General features: G+C 57.9%; 1 protein-coding gene across 1 annotated transcript; it reads right to left on the bottom strand.

Annotated features, from left to right (window-relative positions):
- Nucleotides 1-13058: 13058 nt before the first annotated feature.
- On the bottom strand, nucleotides 13059-15842 carry BCL2L10 (BCL2 like 10). The gene is made up of 2 exons (XM_075431656.1): nucleotides 15375-15842; nucleotides 13059-14212 (listed from the first exon to the last, which is right to left on the bottom strand). The coding sequence occupies exons 1-2, from the start codon at nucleotides 15774-15776 to the stop codon at nucleotides 14081-14083; spliced, it is 534 nt and encodes a 177-aa protein (XP_075287771.1). The 5' UTR covers nucleotides 15777-15842; the 3' UTR covers nucleotides 13059-14080.
- Between the last annotated feature and the right edge of the window lie 356 nt (nucleotides 15843-16198).

Here is a 16198-nt window from a genome sequence, read left to right as displayed (position 1 = left end):
CGTGGCCACGGCCTGCCGCATTTCCCAGCTCTGCGCAGTTGCTCCCAGCACTGAACAGATGGACAGACAAGACACACGCACACACTGCTGATCTCAATCTGCCATTCCCAGGGCGATCCCGCTCTACATGTAAGTCAGGTTTGCTGCATGGATGCAAACCATGGGCAGCAACCTCCTCATTCCAATTTGGTAGTCAATGGGACACCCGTCTCCAGCGCGGGAGACAAACCACCCTGCCACACTGCTGTGCCTTGCGAGAACGCCTCTCGTGCCAAAGCCCTCTGCAGCCCGGAACGCTCGCTTCCCGACAGCCCCCGTGCCAGCACCAGCATGGGTTTCTGGGGTTTTTTTAGTGCTTGATAGGCATCATCTCGCAGAAGTAAACACACCCAAGCTGCACTAGCAAAATTCCCCAAAGATTATATGGGGGATTTTATGCAGGGGTGATTCAGGTGTAATCGTGCAGCTGGGCTTACTATAAACCTTTGGACTAGAGAGCGTATCAGGTAACTCCACCTGCTTAGCTGATTACATCGGGATATTGTTATAGAAAAATGTTACTTCAGCATTTATAATCAAACATACACGTTTGATGCTGAAGGATGGCACAGGGCTCACGCTGGGCAGCCACCGAGGGAGGACAAGCTCCCCCCGTCCCGCCCTGTGACGGTGTCGGTGGGACAGGCAGCCCCTGCCCACCTCTGCCTGCACACGGGTGCGCTCGTGCTGGAGCGGGGATGCCTGCGTGGCCCAACACACCGGCAGCCATTGCTCTCTCCGCACCGACACTCCCCATCACGGCTGCAGCGGGCACGTGTGCGGCCCATCATGCTGGGGACGGTCTCCTGCCCCGTGCCAGCAGCAAGCTCAGCGCCTGGAGCAATGCTAACCAAAAGACGGGAGGGTGGGCGGGATTTTTTTTCCCTTACACTGTTTTTTACACTTTTCCTGTGCCTTTTAAAATTCCAGACAAGAAAAATAAATATTGGAAGGTTATCCTTTGCATCTCATGATCAGATCACAAGTTAGCATGTGACTTGGGAGGGGAAAACAAGTCTTTCCAGCAGATGTCAAACGCAGTGAGTGAGCTCCGCTGACTGCTGTACCTTGATATCTGCTGCCAAAGTCAATTCTTGCTGCATCCTTGAGGTAAAGAACCTCATGATTCATCAGGATCTTATTCTAATTAAAGAAAACTCAGATGACTTTCATTTTGGCTTTGCCTGTTTAGCAACTCTGGATGTAATCTGTACGCAAGGGTAAATAGCAGCCCTCAGCTGCTGTTTTGTAAACAGGCTCCAGCTCAGGAAGGGCAAGGGCAGGTCTGGAGCCAGCCTGCGCGCCGTGTGCTTGTGGGACTGAGCAAAAACCTTGCGCGGCGCAGGAGCCCAGGTAGCCAGCCCGCTGGCCAACAGCCCACAGAATGCCCTATAATGTCCTCTGAAGGCCGGGGTGGGCGTAGGCAAGAGGGGCCAGCCGCCCCGGGGAGCGAGGAAGCATCTCTCCATCGGGAGCCGTGCAGAAGCCGGCTGCCTTCCCTCTCACGGCACCTCGGGGTTCGGTGTTCCCAGAGGGCCGGTGCCTGCGTGCTGCCCGTGCCCTGGCACATGCCGGCACCGGGATGCCTTTCCCCACCCGAGCGTCAGGGCTTGCCTGTGGTCCCGGCTCGGCTCGATAAGCCGGTGATACCGCGTGTCGCTGCAGCGGCCCCGCCGTGGCTCCCGTCACATGATGGGTCAGCAGTTCGTGGGAAGTCGCAGGCTGAAACCTTAAAAAAAAAACCAAGTTACTTTAGCCGGCTCCTTCTCCACAGGAAATAAAAACTGGAGCTGAGCTTTAGCAGTTTGGGTTTGATCAGCCTGCTCTCGCCTGGGGCCCCGGGGGGGTTTGTCTTGCCTCGCTCCCCACCGAGCTCCCAGCCACAAAACCATGCAGGGAAAGGACGCGGTGAAGGGCAGGAGGGGCAGAGAGGGGCAGGTGGGGAGCCAAGGGGGGTTGTTGTAGCTCTCCTGGAACCCCACATTGGAAGGGCTCTGCATGGAGAAGAAAGCCTCTCCCAGACCTTCCCGTCCCTGTGAGGCCGATGGGAAAAGCCAGCACCGCAAATATTCCCACGGCTGCCGTCCTCATGCCCCGGCTCGCAAAGCCGATCCCGGTGCACGGTGCACAGTCCGGCACCGAGAGGCTTTTGCCCTTCCTTTGCTCAGGCTCCACGGACAATTGGGCAGCTATTTTTAAACTTGCTTTTTCTTTTCCCTTGCAGAGGTGCTTGAATGGCTTTCCCCTCGCACACGGAAGCGCAGGGAGTGTGGACGTCGTCTCTCATTGTGATGGGAAAGGTTATCGGGTATAAAACAAAAGTGAAATCATCCGCTGGCATTCCTGGGACTGAAATAGCCGCCTGCTCTCCAGCGCTGACGTTATCGCAGAGGAAGGAAGGCTCCGGATACAGGCAGTCCCGCTCCAGGGCTCACATACCAACCCTGCAGCAAGCCAACACCCAGGCTTGCTGCGAGCAAGAGCAAAATGAGGCATTCTTGCCAAAGAAGTTTAAAGATAACTTAGTGGGTGAGGTCCCAAAGTTGCCATCGCTCCCAAGCAGCCACAGAGCATCGCTCCAGTGACAGCCCGGCACAGGAGCTGGCTGTCTTGTGTTGGTGCTCAGCACTAGAGGCCTCCCAGGGGTGGCAGGGGAGCAGGGAGAGCTGTTCCAGATGGATATTCCTAATGGGGGGACCTGGGCACTGCCGGGCTCCTGGCAGCCCTGCCCGCTCTGCCGGCTGTGCCCGGCTCCCCAGCAGCAGAGCTGGGGCTGCGCGGGCACACGGTGAACCGCAAAGGCCAGGCTGGGCTATGAGCTTGCTAAAATCGTCTTTGCCGTTGGACTTATCTGGGAGTTTTTGTTATTGTTTTTTCCTCTTGCACAAACAGATTAAATTCAAGAAACGTCATCGCCGCAAAGCCAGGCGCATCGACCAGGCTTGTCCCGACAGAGCCGCTTAGGCGTTTCTCAATTGAAATTTGTCACAAACCACTGCTTTGCTGAAAGGAGAGCTTGCCACCAGCCCGCAGGCTGCATGCTCGGCTGGGCTCTGGCACGGGGCCGCCCAGCATCGCTCCAACCCGCAGTGTGTCCCCGTTAGCCGAAGCGCAGCCCTTCGCCCCGGTCCCCTCATTGCCTCGTGCCTTTTTTCAGCCAAAATGCCAGGGAAGCACCCAGCCCCAGAGGCTCCCCGCTGCCAGCTGCTTTCCGGGACTCTCCCACGCCTCCTGCTAGGGGAAACACAACCACTGGAAAGCCCGTGTTTCGATTTCTCTTCTCAAGGCAGGACCACGCAGGCGCAGAGCCGAGTCCCAGGATGGCTGTCCCAGGGGCTCCCCGCAGGAACCACTTCTAATGGCACCCAAGGAGAGGGGCTGGAGGAGGGGATCGCAGGGAGATTCCAACACCCCACACTGGCTGCTGCTCGCAGTCCTGCTCACCATCTGCAACTAAGCCAAAGCCTGGGTAAGGGCTGTAGGGCCAGGCTGGTAGGGCGGTGGGATGCCTTGCCCATGGAGAAGGCAGGGACATCCCAGAGATCCTGTGGAGCCCAGCAGAGATGGAGTGGCTGGCAGCCGGCACGCCGGAGCTATGGCATCGGCCAGGACATGGGCAGAGCAGGATTTGGGGAACCCCTCAGTGCTGAGCAGCCTTCTGTGATGCCCTCGGCACTTCCCAGCCTGGAAGAGGAACTCAGGTACTGGGCTCCTGGGCTGAAGACCTGAACCTCCTGCAAAGCACAGAGACTTCACTGCTTCAACATCTCCCTGTGAGATGACTGCTGGGGGCCAGGGGTGTTGTGCCAGTGCTGAAGCTGAGAACTAAGGAACATGAAAACGAGGGGTAAATTTTACTTCCCCCACACACACAGTAAAACATTTACCAAAATTGTCCAAGCCATTTTCGAAATCAGCCAAGCACTCAACTGCCTGCCAAACCCAGATTCTTTCCAGAGAAGATTTAAGACTCTTCTTCATTTGAATCGCACTAATGAACTAACACTGTGAGTGCCTCCAGCTGCCAGCAGCTGGCTCGGACTGAATTGCACCCAGGAGCCTTTCCTGGGAGCCCAGCCCGGCCCAGCCCAGCCCAGCCCAGCCCGGGGGGCAGGAGCAGCCCAGGGGCACTGCAGATGTTGGCCCATGCAAAACCAAGCAGGTCGGGAAACACAAGCCAGCGCCACCCGCACGGACTCCAGTGGGGACAGCAGAGCCGCCAGAGTGGGCTCCGGCGCGGCTTTCCTGGCTTTGTTGACGGGTACAGCTTTATCGCTGTTAAAACACCATTTGTTGCTGTGACTTTTTCCCCCCTTCTTAAATGTCAACTTGAAAAGAAAAATTCGGGAAAGGTCACTTACCAGAAAGACTGGAACAACTCCAGTCCCTTGGATAAACACGTGTAGGGTCAGCTGCTGCGAGAGGGGATTTTAAAGCAGTTATTTACCTGGTTGAACAAGTGTTGTGTTTCTGCAGGAGGGTGAGACTTCTGTACCTTGCAGGAGGCAATCCATCGCCTTACCACCCATCCATCCACTGCCAGGATCGTTAACCCTTTGTGACACCCGGGCAGAGATGATGCTTATATGTGAAGGCCGTATTCTAAGGGGGCCCAAGCTCCCATCAAAGCCCCAGGCTTACCCTGAGGGAACCAGGACAGTGCTGGCGCAATGCCATGGAGAGCTGCTCGCTGGCAGCCCCTCAGGAGCCCTTTCCCAGGCACCCACTGGGGCTGCTCTGCACCCCTGCACAGCGTGGGGCTGGTCACACTTGGTTCTTCAGGCCAGCTGAGTCACACTGCTTCCAGAGACCTCATTAGTGACGAGCAGCATTATACGTACATAGGTGTGTGCAGAGCTGATCGAGAGCCAGGAGCGCTGGGTCCTGTTCCTACCAGCAGTGTGAGCAGAGACCTGCTGCTCTCCTCAGCTTCCCCCAGGTGGAAAAAAATGGTAACTGGGACATCCCACTGGTAAAAAGATGCCTGTTCAGAATGGGAAGGTGTTTTCACTACCCCCAGCTAAGGTGGGGAACTGGAAGGCGAGAGCCAGGCGCTGCAGCAGTGACGTGAGCTAAGCTTTCCTTTACTGCCTTCCCAAGGGTGCTTCAGCTTCCAGCAGGCACCGTGCAAACCCTGGCACAGAGCGCCCGGCACAGCAGCCCTGCCCCTGCTGCCCTCACCTCCCAGCCAGTGTCTGGGCGCGCCTGGCACTCGCAGCCCTCCTGCCCCCGCAAGCCTGCGGCGGTTTGCCCCTCGATTTGCAGGTAGCCATCAAATTTGGTAACGGCCTCTGCTGATGGCCGTGGAACGAGGCAGGAGCCTGCCTGCTGCCTGGGGAGCGGGGAAGTTCTGGCAGCCCCAAGCATGCCCGCTATCCTCTGTGGGGAGCCCGGGCAGCTTAGGTGGGAGGAACGGCAGAGGGTTTCCTGCAGGTCTCACCAAACGCCGCGCCACGCCGCATGCTGGCAGAGCAGCGGGCATTCCCAGCAGCTCTCACCGCTCCCCTCTGCTCCAGCGCTGCTCCCATCTCAGTGCCAGCAGCGCAAAGTCAGAGCCCCGGTACCGACGGCTCCTTCAGAACGATTCCCAGCTACCCGAGGCAGTACGGGGCGGCTTCCGCGATGAGGTCAGCAGGCACGTTGATGAGGAGCAGATCCTACAGAGATGGCCTCGTGATGCCCTTTAGCTCTACCCTGCCCTCAGCAGGTATGTTCTTCTGCCCTGTAGGCACCCAAAGGCTCATCCTGACCCTGTAAGGAAACCAGCACCGACCAGGGACCCCGCGCCAGCCCCGTCCGGAACAGCCCATGCTGCTCAAACCTAACGACTCACGTTACTGTGCTCAGTGAACAGCTTTACGGCCACTGCCGCGGTGCAAGGTCAAAGGCACAAGGTCTCTGCACAGTGGGAAACCACCACCGCCAGGCTTCCAGAAGTTGAGCTAGGCAGAAGAATTGTCAGCAGCGGGGAGAAGGGCAGCTGTTGGTCCTGCCAGTAAAAACAAAAATGGAGAAATCAGCCCACCACCGCTTCCGATCGGATGTGACAGCTCTGTCTGAGGTCCTCGGCAAACCCAGCCTGTGTTGCAAGGAGAGCTGGCAGCTCCCAGGCGAGGGGAAGCGGAGAGCCCAGCTCCAGGGGTGCAGGACGGGGACCCACGGAAAGCTGCCCCTGCTTCTGCTCCTCCCCACAGCCGGCACTGCGCACAGGTCCCAGCTCCAGTCCCAATTACGTGCGTGCCACGGCCCCGCGAGCGCCGGTGTCCCGTCCGGGCAGCCTTCCCCAAGCAGGGGCCGGGTTTCTGTAGGAAACCCAGAGTCGGGTCGTTTCCTCCGGCCGGTGAAGCACAGCCTCCTGCTGCTGTGCTAGTGAGCAGACGCGGCGTCAGGCAGCCTGTTCCCAAACGCAGCACAGCGTTCCCGCCAGGCCCCACGCGCCCCTGGAAATAGCTCGGTTCTTGGGGAATTCAGTCACTTCTAAAAAAACCAAAAAAACCCAACAGAAACCCCTTCCACAGGCTTGCAGCAATATTTTGTCTGTAAATAATCTAGAGAGCAAGGTCACATTCCCCAGCGTGAGCGGGGCCAGGGAGGCGGAGGCGTGCAGGACGGAGGGGTGTGGGGTGGAGGGGTGCGGGGCGGAGGGGCATGGGGCGGAGGGGCACGGGGCGGAGGGGCATGCAGCCCGGCACAGCCCAGCCGGGCAGGGGGACAGCATGGCGGCGGGCGCTGAGCAAAGGGGCAGAGCACGAAGGGGCTCTGCGGGTGAGAGGCGAGACGATTTCTCTTGCCGGCCATCCCTGAAGCAGGGCCAAGCGACACCTCCGTCCTGCCACGCTTCGGCCGGCGTCCCAGATCCCGCCACCGGCAGGACGGAGCGTGGGGCTCAGCCAGCCCCGCTGCCAGCTCACCGGCCACGGGCTGCCCCGCTTGCCTGGGAGCATCTCCCACCGCTGCGCATGGCTGCGCAGACGGGCACGCCGAGCATCCCAGGGACGCAGAGGCTGCCCGGGCCGGGCTCTCCCACCCGGCATGGCACAGGCTGTGCCGACCCCGGCATCCCTGGCGCTCCCTCTGTTCGTGCCAAAGGCCTTCATCTCCCTGCTTTTCGGGATTGCTGCTGGAGCGGGCCAGGCCACGGCACCTGGCTTCGCCCTGCCGAGGGGCAGCTCCTCCAGAAGCAAGGAGATGCTGATCCTGCCCGGCTCTGCCGCGCCAGCTCGTGGAGTTCACAGGCGTCCACCGGCGGCGAGGGGAGTGGGAGCCCTGTGGGAAACCACCCACAGCCCGGTATCAAGTGTAGAGCAGACGGCACAACAAACAGCACCAGGATTTCTGCCTCACATCATCTCTTGCCCAACTCGCTCCCACGTTTAATCTTTTCCTCGCACGGAGCAGACTTCCACGTTGAAAATCAACCAGGAGCATGGGAAGGGTGGTGTTCTGCTCTGGACATCACCTAGGACAACACACAACACCCCAGAGGATTTCTTTTTTTCCTGTCTAAAGATTCAGGCTAGTTTTGTGCTGTTTTGTCCACTTTTTGCAAGAGTTTATGAGAAAACAATTTTTTTTCTCTTTTTCTAGACCCGGGGAAGGGTCTCTCTGCTACGGCAGAGAGTTGCCCACACGACTGGCTGTAGGAACATTGGAGGATGCCGTGTTTCCACCGCTGGTGCTGAGCAGCAGCCCTGCACGGAAGGGGTGCTCGCGCTGGGACTGCCAGCATGCCACTGCAGGGATGCAGAAAGAAGACGGGAAAAAAGAAACAAAGTGGAAAAAAAATTCAAACCCTGCACATGTATTACAGACTTCTCGCACGCCGGAAAGCTCAGGGGTTTCTGTGGAGTTTTGAGACGGAAACCACGTCCCGACCGGCTGCCTGCAGGGCTGGGTTCCACCGCAGCCGGCAGCGGCTGTGCGACAGCCCCAGCTCCCAGTGCAGAGGGCCCCGTCCCAGTCAGCCACCCCGTACAGGGCTGGGTGAGGGGACGGGGTCTGGCACAGCCCAGCAGGAACCCAGCCAGCCTTGGCAGAGCCGGCATCTCCTGGACAACCTCCCGCGTCCTGCTTGAAAATGCCACCGTCCGGCCAGGGCATCATGTGCTCCGGGAAGCACATCACCTGCAGGTTCCCAGCATACTTAGGTTCCACATTTAAAGCACTTGTCTGCATCAAAGCACCCACTGCGTACGTGCTGGACATCGGGAAACGAGCATTTGCCCTGGGTGTCAAGCACCACCAGGTCTCAGCTGCCACTGGTCTCGTCACTACCGTTTTACAAGGTTATTTCACACCCAGCTGGTGGAATTCGTTCTTGCTCGTGCATTATAATCATTAGAAAGTCATTTAACCAGCACCCACGCGGTACAGCACCAGTGTGACCACTCCTTCCCGGCCTCGCGCTTGGCACCAAGGGGCAGCGTGGCCGTGCTGCCAGGGGCAGGGCGGCACTGGGTGCATCCCCGCACGGCCACGCTGCCCGCAGGCAGGCTGCTGGGACCCCCGGGACCGTGTCCTCTGCCTCAGGATAGCTGCGAAAGCCCCTGGCCGACCCGGGCACAAAGCAGCCATGTCTGGCCGGAGGAGCGGGAGGGCCCAGCCAACGTGCCAGGAGTCGGGCTCACCAGAGCCACATGGCTCTGACTCTGTTTCAGGAGTTTCCAATGGGCTCATCAAAAAGCTTCACAATTAATGCTTAGAAATTAATTACAACAGTCTGGGATAATTCTAAAGATGCTAACAGCTGCAACGAAGAAGCCAACCAGCCTATTAGCACACTACAGACACTGCTTTCTCTGTAGCACTTTGATGAAGCCAAGCACTTTTTCACTTTTACTATTCTGCATTGCAAATTAAAAGCACCAGCAAGAGCTCCCGGCTTCGGTGTCCAGCTGCCGAGCAGGCTGCCCATCGCAGAGCTCCGGATACCATGTCTGGTCCTCCCTGAGTGCAACGCAGCACGAACAACTTCCCTGCGGTCAGACTGAGCGCGGCCATCACTCCCCACACACCCTGCTGGGTACAAGCCACATTTTATGAAAAAAAAAAAAAGAAGAAAAAAAAAAGAGAGAGAAAGAGAGAGAAAGCAAGAGGCAGCACCCGAAAGCTGTAAGCAGGGTGTGGGGTTCCTGCTGTTACTCACCATGTGCTGAGCTGTTCAGAGACAAACAGAAGAGCAGGCTGGGTCAAACCCAGGAACTCCCTCGAGTGAACTGTTGTCACAGGTCAGAATCATTAAACCCGGAGAGCACAAACATTCCGCAGTGCCTACAGCGGCCTGCTGCAGACAGGCTGTCCTAATCCTGCGGTGTCTCTGATGACGCGCCATCGTGGATCTCAGTCGCCCCGGTACCTGGCGTGGTCCCGCACTGAACGAACCAGCCATTTTAACAGGTTGAATTCTTAACTAGCAGAAATGTGTAATGCATACCAGCTCTGCCACAAGATGGGTGAACATCCAGAAACCATGAGATTGCCAGCTGGGGGGTATCGCTTACAGGCTGTAGCGCTAGAAACTTCTCCCAGGTTGGGCAGAAACAAACAGCCTGTTTGAACGGGACCTATTTGACGAGGAAAGCCAGGTCCTCTCTTCCTCGTCTCATTTGAATAAAACAAATAGACCAAGCCCAGGCAGAGAAAAAAATCCAACGGAACGATCTTGTTAGTTCAGCACAGAGTCGATTTTCAGACTTCCTCCACTTGACTTCCAAGTAAATCAGGATTTTACTTTTTTGTTTCTAACTCTGTTCTCATTTAAGAACTTCAGGTTGCAACAGGATAATTTTTAAAAGTTTGAAGGTGACATTTTTAAGTGCTCCCAGTAACAGCAGTATTTATGAAGGAATTACACCATTCCTTTCTCAACCTGAGAGCAAGCCATTTCCCAGCTGCGCCCGCCCTCCCCATATTGCATCCCGACACTGCAAGGACGACGCAGCTCAAGTCTGGTACAGAAAGCTGCCAGAGAAACAGAAGTGAAACCCAGAAGTTTGTTTTCTTTATCCATACTGAATGAACACAAGAAGTGAAATTATGTACATAAATGCCACACACTTGATCTTTTTTCCTTCCAATGATTCTCGGGGCAGGGGGGTTAGCTGCCCAGTAAGTAAATCACTTGTAACAGGGCTCTCCCGTCCTACCCGGGCTCGGGTACCACCCTGCAGGCCAGACCCTTGCTGCCCCCCGTCACGGAGGCAGCATGCGCAGGCAGAACAGGACGCAGCACCAGCACCGATTCCCTCAGAGAGTCGTGCCAGACCAGATTTTTTGCATACCACAGCAAAGCAGCTCACAAACTGCCATATAACACCACTCTGCAACTCACATTTTTCAAGCTTTAACAGCGCCTCATTTTTTCCAAGTCAAAAAGAAACCCGCTGGCTAGTTCCGCGCTTTTAAGCAGCCCGATGAATAGGCTGCTTTTTCCTTTAACGAGAAGGCAGCTGGGCTCCTGCAACGGCACTGCAGCCTTTGCCTGCGGTGACAACGGATGCCCCTTGGGACGGGAGCTGCACAGGGAGCAGGTGCAGCGCCAGCAGATAACACCAACAGCTTCAGTAAGACCACTGTGAGCACCACTGCAAGCTGGGAACACCGCCTTCTCCGCCACTCGGCCCTGCACAGGTCCCCGCACCCAGCAGAGCGGGACAGGACAGACAGGCTCCGAACCGGTACGAGCAGCCCAGCGACGGCCACATCTCCGCCAGCACCTTTGCTTCCCTCCTCTCCCCTCGAACCCGAGACCCTGCCACAGCGGCCCACGACGGATGGCTCCTGCGGGCGCAGGCACACCGGGGCCCAGCAGAACCTACAGCAATTACTGCGTGCTAATCGTTAGATAGGACGAGGCCTGTCGCATCCGCCGCCTGCCCGGGAAGTCACACCAATGCCGAAGACCTGAAAGCTGTCATGAGGATTAGACGCAGCCTTGTGCTTCAACACCGCCTACTCTCCTTCTTCATTTAAAGAAGGAAACGGCGGCATCTTGCTTCCCTTTTCCGAGGTAGAAAAGAGGATGAGCAGCAGTTTTCAGCTGAAATACAGGACTCCATTGAGAGAAACTGTCAGGCTGAAACTGAAAAAAAGTTTAAAAAAAAAAAAAAAAATCAGAAGAGTCATGCAAATGTGAGTTAGTCTAAACTGCCTCAAAATCAATGGGGCTTCGGTGATTTAAGCCCTGGTCTTCAATCCGAGGTCAGCACGGCCCCCATGGCCGCAGAGGCGGCTCGGGGAGCACGGCCGCGGGTGGGACGGGCAGGCTAACCCTGTACCAGGCTCCGGCAGCCTGGGCTGTGCCCACGGCTCTCAGGGCGGCGAGTGGAGCCCCCCCAGGCACCGGTCCCAGCAGAGGCTGACGCAGCCTGGCTCCAGGCATTGGGACGCTACCGGCAGCACTGCTGCGATGCTGCTGAGCTGCACTGCCGTCTCCCAGCTCAGCCTTACAGCTTTCCCAAATGACCCCCAGTTCTTCCAGCTCTGAGGAAACCCACCCCAGCTTCTCTCTGGCCAAGTAGGAGTGGCGGACGGGTTCCAGGCTGCACCTTGTAAAGGGTCAGGTTTACCCCAAAGGCTGATGTGACTTCATTCAAGGACATTTCCAGACCCTTTTCTTCTCTTTTTCAGAGCACACTGTAAAAACCAGCATAATATCCTCTCTGCTATTGTTTTTGTGGGGCCTGCCAGATCAGGTTACACTGGAAATCAAGATACTGCTGTTTTATCTTTGCTCTGCTTGGCATTGGAGGGACATTGAGATCCACAGCAGGACGTTTCCATGCAGCAATTGACCTCTCTTTAGAGCATTCCTTGCCCTCTCCATTGCCATGCTTTTCAGCGCACATCCCCCTAAGCACCCCACATTTTGGAAACTACCTTCACTTCCCAGCACCAGCCGGCTCACTCCCACCACAGCCGAAGTTTCGGGTGCCACAGCCTCCTGGCCGCCCAGAGGGACCAGAGACGGACGCCCGGGAGCACCCAGCTGCCATCCCTGTGGGAACTCGAGAGAGGAACTGAGCACGATGGTCCGGCACCACGGGCCCTTAATCCTTTTGCCGAGAGGAGCCAAGCCGGAGTTTAGAGAACTGGAAGTCAGAGAACAAGCAGACGTTTGTTCAGAGCGTGCAGCGCGAGGGGGAGGACCGGCAGCTCCTTCCCACCTCCAGGGGACTTACCGTCCCTGAACGTCCCTTTTTTGTCATTCTCCCCACATCTGCGGCCAGGGGGCACAACGCAGCTCTGCAGACCCCACCGCCTGCCTCCCCGGGGCCCAGCAGAAGGAGCAGCAGGGCGGTGGCTGCCAGCCCTGGCGATGCCAGCCCAGCTGCCAGGCTGGCCTCTGCCCGCAGGAGCGTGCCACCCACCGGGCGCTCTCCCCACGAAGGGCCATACCCTCTCCCAGGGCAGAGACGACGGGCTCGCACCCTCTAACGGGCACCAGAGCCACCCGTGCTGCGGAAACACCCGGCTTGCATGAGACCGCTTTTTAAAAGCGTTAAGCCCAACACCCTCAGAAACTACAGCTGCTCAGTATTACTAATCCGAGCAGGCTGAACTCCATCACCTATTGCTCAGCTGTTATCACAGCTCGTATCAGAAACTCCCGTTTCAGTAAAAAAGCATGCACATGTGAAAGAGAGAGGCAGCAGCAAGTCCTGGCAGAGAAGAAACACGAGCTCCATCACTCTCTACAAGCAGGAGCAGCTCCTCAGAGGAGCCTGTCTGTACCCAGCTGGGCTACTCAACTTTGGAAAGTCTTGGCCTACAAAACCACCAGGTTATTTCCAGTCGCAGTGGTGAAGATGGGCCTTTTGGACTGGATTTTCCCCTCAGCCCTGGTTCTGACAGCAGGACTCCTCCGCCACGAAGGCCGGCATCACACGGTTCTGGTGCCGTGCAGCTCCTCGCCGCAGGTCGAAGCGCCAGGAAGGTGGGGGCAAACCGAGGCGTCCAGGTAACCCCCGCAACACTCGCTGTCCGAGTACCACCACCCACCCAGCCAAATGAGCAGAAAGTTGTTTAAAATAAAAATACGTAACATTTATTCACCTTTGAAGTCACCATAGTAAAATTGTACACGCTATGAGTAACCCAGGAACATTATTAAAAGCTACCAGGAACATAAGGCAATTTGTACAACCACTGAAAGAAATACACAGCATGTTGAAAACAGAGTGAAATATTAAACAAGACAATGCTTGATACGCACTAGAGTGACAAGAACCAGCATTAAGTTTTAAACAAAAATAAAGATGTCATGGCTACAAGTATTATACAATGATAAATACTTCAAAAATATATTAAGATATATGGAAATTCTCGTTTCGTCAAGGAAATCCAGAGAAATTCCAGCCTCCACTGGACTTCAATATACCAATTAAGGTTTAATATTTAAATTCCTTTCAGCAAGAACCAGTACTGCAGCCACTACTGTCCTGTATCAATACTTATCTTCCTGTAGTGTAATGAAATCAGCCTTATATTATGCCCTAATGCCTCTCGCATCACGGGCACTAATTGCTCTAAATCAACCAATGAGTTGCCTTTCGGTAACAAGTGCTGTGCGCCACATTTGAAGCCATAAACCATGTTAAATCACAGTCAACGTTCGCCCACTTTACAGTATTAATGGGAGGCAGGTTCGAAGACTTGCCTCCACGTAAATAAGACGCCTCGAACAGAGGGTTTGTTTAGTAGCAAGTCCACCCTAATGTTTTCCTAGCATAACATTGAGCACTCAGAAGTTACAGTACATGAACCACACTAAAGTTTAGGTTACACCTTCAAAAAGAGAGTCCAGAGGATGTCTGGAGACGACAGGTTTTGAACATGCACAAATGGTGGCTTAGTACACGTGTGTTTGTGCCGTTACTGGGTAGCGAGTGAAGCAGTTTATAGCCAAGGATTTGGTGAGACAGTTTTCCGAGCCAGTTTAAAAATATAAACTTCTTCTTAGAGGGTCTGTTCTATAGAAAATAGAGTGAAATCTGGTAAATTGTCAGAGAGTACTTCCCCATGGCAAGATCCGTTTATCAGCCTACCGCACCACCAAGAGGAAAGCCAATCCTGCTATTCCAAAGCCCGCTGCAGCCATGATCGCGTTGCTTATGGTGCTGCTCTGTTCGGCCGGCTGGGAGCCGTGTCTGCCAAAGAAGCGACAGAAGCCATCCTAGAAAAGCAAGAGAAAGGACATTGAGTTGGTTGGCTTACAATTAACCGCATTTCTTTCAATGAGTCTTTGAGCAGAGCTTGGTTCGCACTCCCAGCACGGCCTTTGTCAGCGGCAGAAGACTCTGTTCTCATCACGACAGTCTCCGGCCTGCTGCCCTGGGCACACCCACCTGCTCTGCGAGAGCCTCTGCGCGAGGCGGCTGCGGGCAGCAGCTACAAGCGTCTGCATGCTTCGCTCCAAAGGCAATTGCAAACTTCCTACCGAGAAGCTCAGTGTGTCAGTACGCTATTTTCGCCTTTTCAGGCGAGTTTCTGACGGGAGCTGCCAGCATTGCTCCCCCCTCACTCAAGCTCCAGAAAGCATCTGACATACAGGATGTGGAAATTTCCACATGAAAGCCAGGAGCCCGCAGCCGGTCCCATCTGGGTGGACGCGGGGCTGACACGGGGCTGGCACACGCTCCCTTGGAGGGGCCAAGGGGACGCTGCATGGAGCCGACCTATGGCAGCGAAGCTGGCAGCTGCTCTCCAGCCCATTCTTTGGGGCCATCAGCAGCAGCAGCAACGCGGCTCCAGATGGCCGTGTTTGAACTCTGCTCTGCAGATGTCCGTGTAAACAAGTTACGCTCTTAATTTCTTCCGGAACTTTGTTCTTTACACTTTAATTTGTGTGAACGGGCGAGGCGATCTTGCCGAGCGGCAGCGTGTGCGATAGCCAGCCACCACACTGCCCTGCGCCGTGCGACGGAGCAGCGACCGCGGCCAAGCCAGCCGCATCTCGGGCTCTGGAAAAGCCAGCGCAGCCAGCCGCTGCTTCCCCCCCACTTCTATTTTTAGGGTTTATTTTATTTGTATTGGCGTCCAGTCTTCCGCTGGGACGGCAAGGGGGAAGCGCACGGTTCTGCGGGGCAGCTGCAGGGCCGGCAGAGCTGCAGCCACCGCCCCGCACCGCCAGCAGCACCCGCACCCGCGGGCCGGGCGGGCGGCTTCGCCCCCGCGGCCGGGACGCCGGCGTTGGGCGCTCACCCCGGGCGCGGAGCCAGGCCGGCCTCGCCCCCCGACAAAGCCAGCCCCGGGCGCCCCGCACCCTCCCCGCCGGGAATCAACCGGCCTCCGCGGCCCTCCCCCGGGCGGCCGCCGCCCGCCCCGTGCCCGCTCACCCATCCGCCGTGCGCCTCCAGCCACTCGCCCCGCTCCTCGGCCAGGTAGGCGGCCAGCGCGGCGGCCAGGCAGCGCGGCCCGTCGGCGCAGCCCCGCTCGGCCAGCGCGGCCGCCAGCGTCCCGGCGAAGACCACCAGCGCCAGCAGCCGGCCCCAGTTGAGGCCGCCGCCGGCCTCCAGCTGCGCCGCCACCCGCCGCAGCAGCGCCGCCGCCTCCCGCGGCTCGGCCCGCGCCAGCGGCGCGCAGCGGCGGAAGAAGGGCCGCTCCCGCCGCTCCAGCTCGGCCGCCGCCCGCCGCAGCGCGGCCGCCGCGGGGCTGGGGGGCAGCGCGGAGCCGCCGCCCCGGTGCTGGAAGTAGTCCTCCAGCAGCAGCGCCGTCTCCTCCTTCAGCGAGCCCGGCATGGCGGCGGCCCACGGCGGCGCCGGCCCCGCAGCAGCAGCTGCCGCCGACTAAGAGGCGGGGCGGCCCCTCCGCTCGGCCCGGCCCGGCCCGGCCCGCCCCGGGGCGCCGGGGAGCGCTGCCCCCTCCTCCGGGGCGGGGCCCGGCGCCGCGACCAGCCGAGCCCGGGTCCGGCCGCGGCGCGGGGTGGTGCCCGCTGCCCCGGGGACGGCGCCGGCCGCAGGGCCGCAGGGCCGCAGGCTGCTCCGGGCGGGACGCTGCCCCGCGCGGTGCCGCCCGCGCTGCGTGGTTTTCCGCGTTCCGTGCGGCAGAGCACCGCAGGGTTTGCCGGCACGGCGGGTGAGCGCGGTGCGTGTTCACCCAGCAGACCGCCGCGGAGCGCTCTGGGCTGGAAGGGACCTTACAGGTCACCGCGTTCCAGCCC

The sequence above is a fragment of the Opisthocomus hoazin genome, chromosome 10, assembly GCF_030867145.1.
Source record: "Opisthocomus hoazin isolate bOpiHoa1 chromosome 10, bOpiHoa1.hap1, whole genome shotgun sequence".
NCBI lineage: Eukaryota > Metazoa > Chordata > Aves > Opisthocomiformes > Opisthocomidae > Opisthocomus > Opisthocomus hoazin.
The sequence above is the reverse complement of the archived record's forward strand: the minus strand, read 5'-3'. Positions and strand labels throughout refer to the sequence as shown.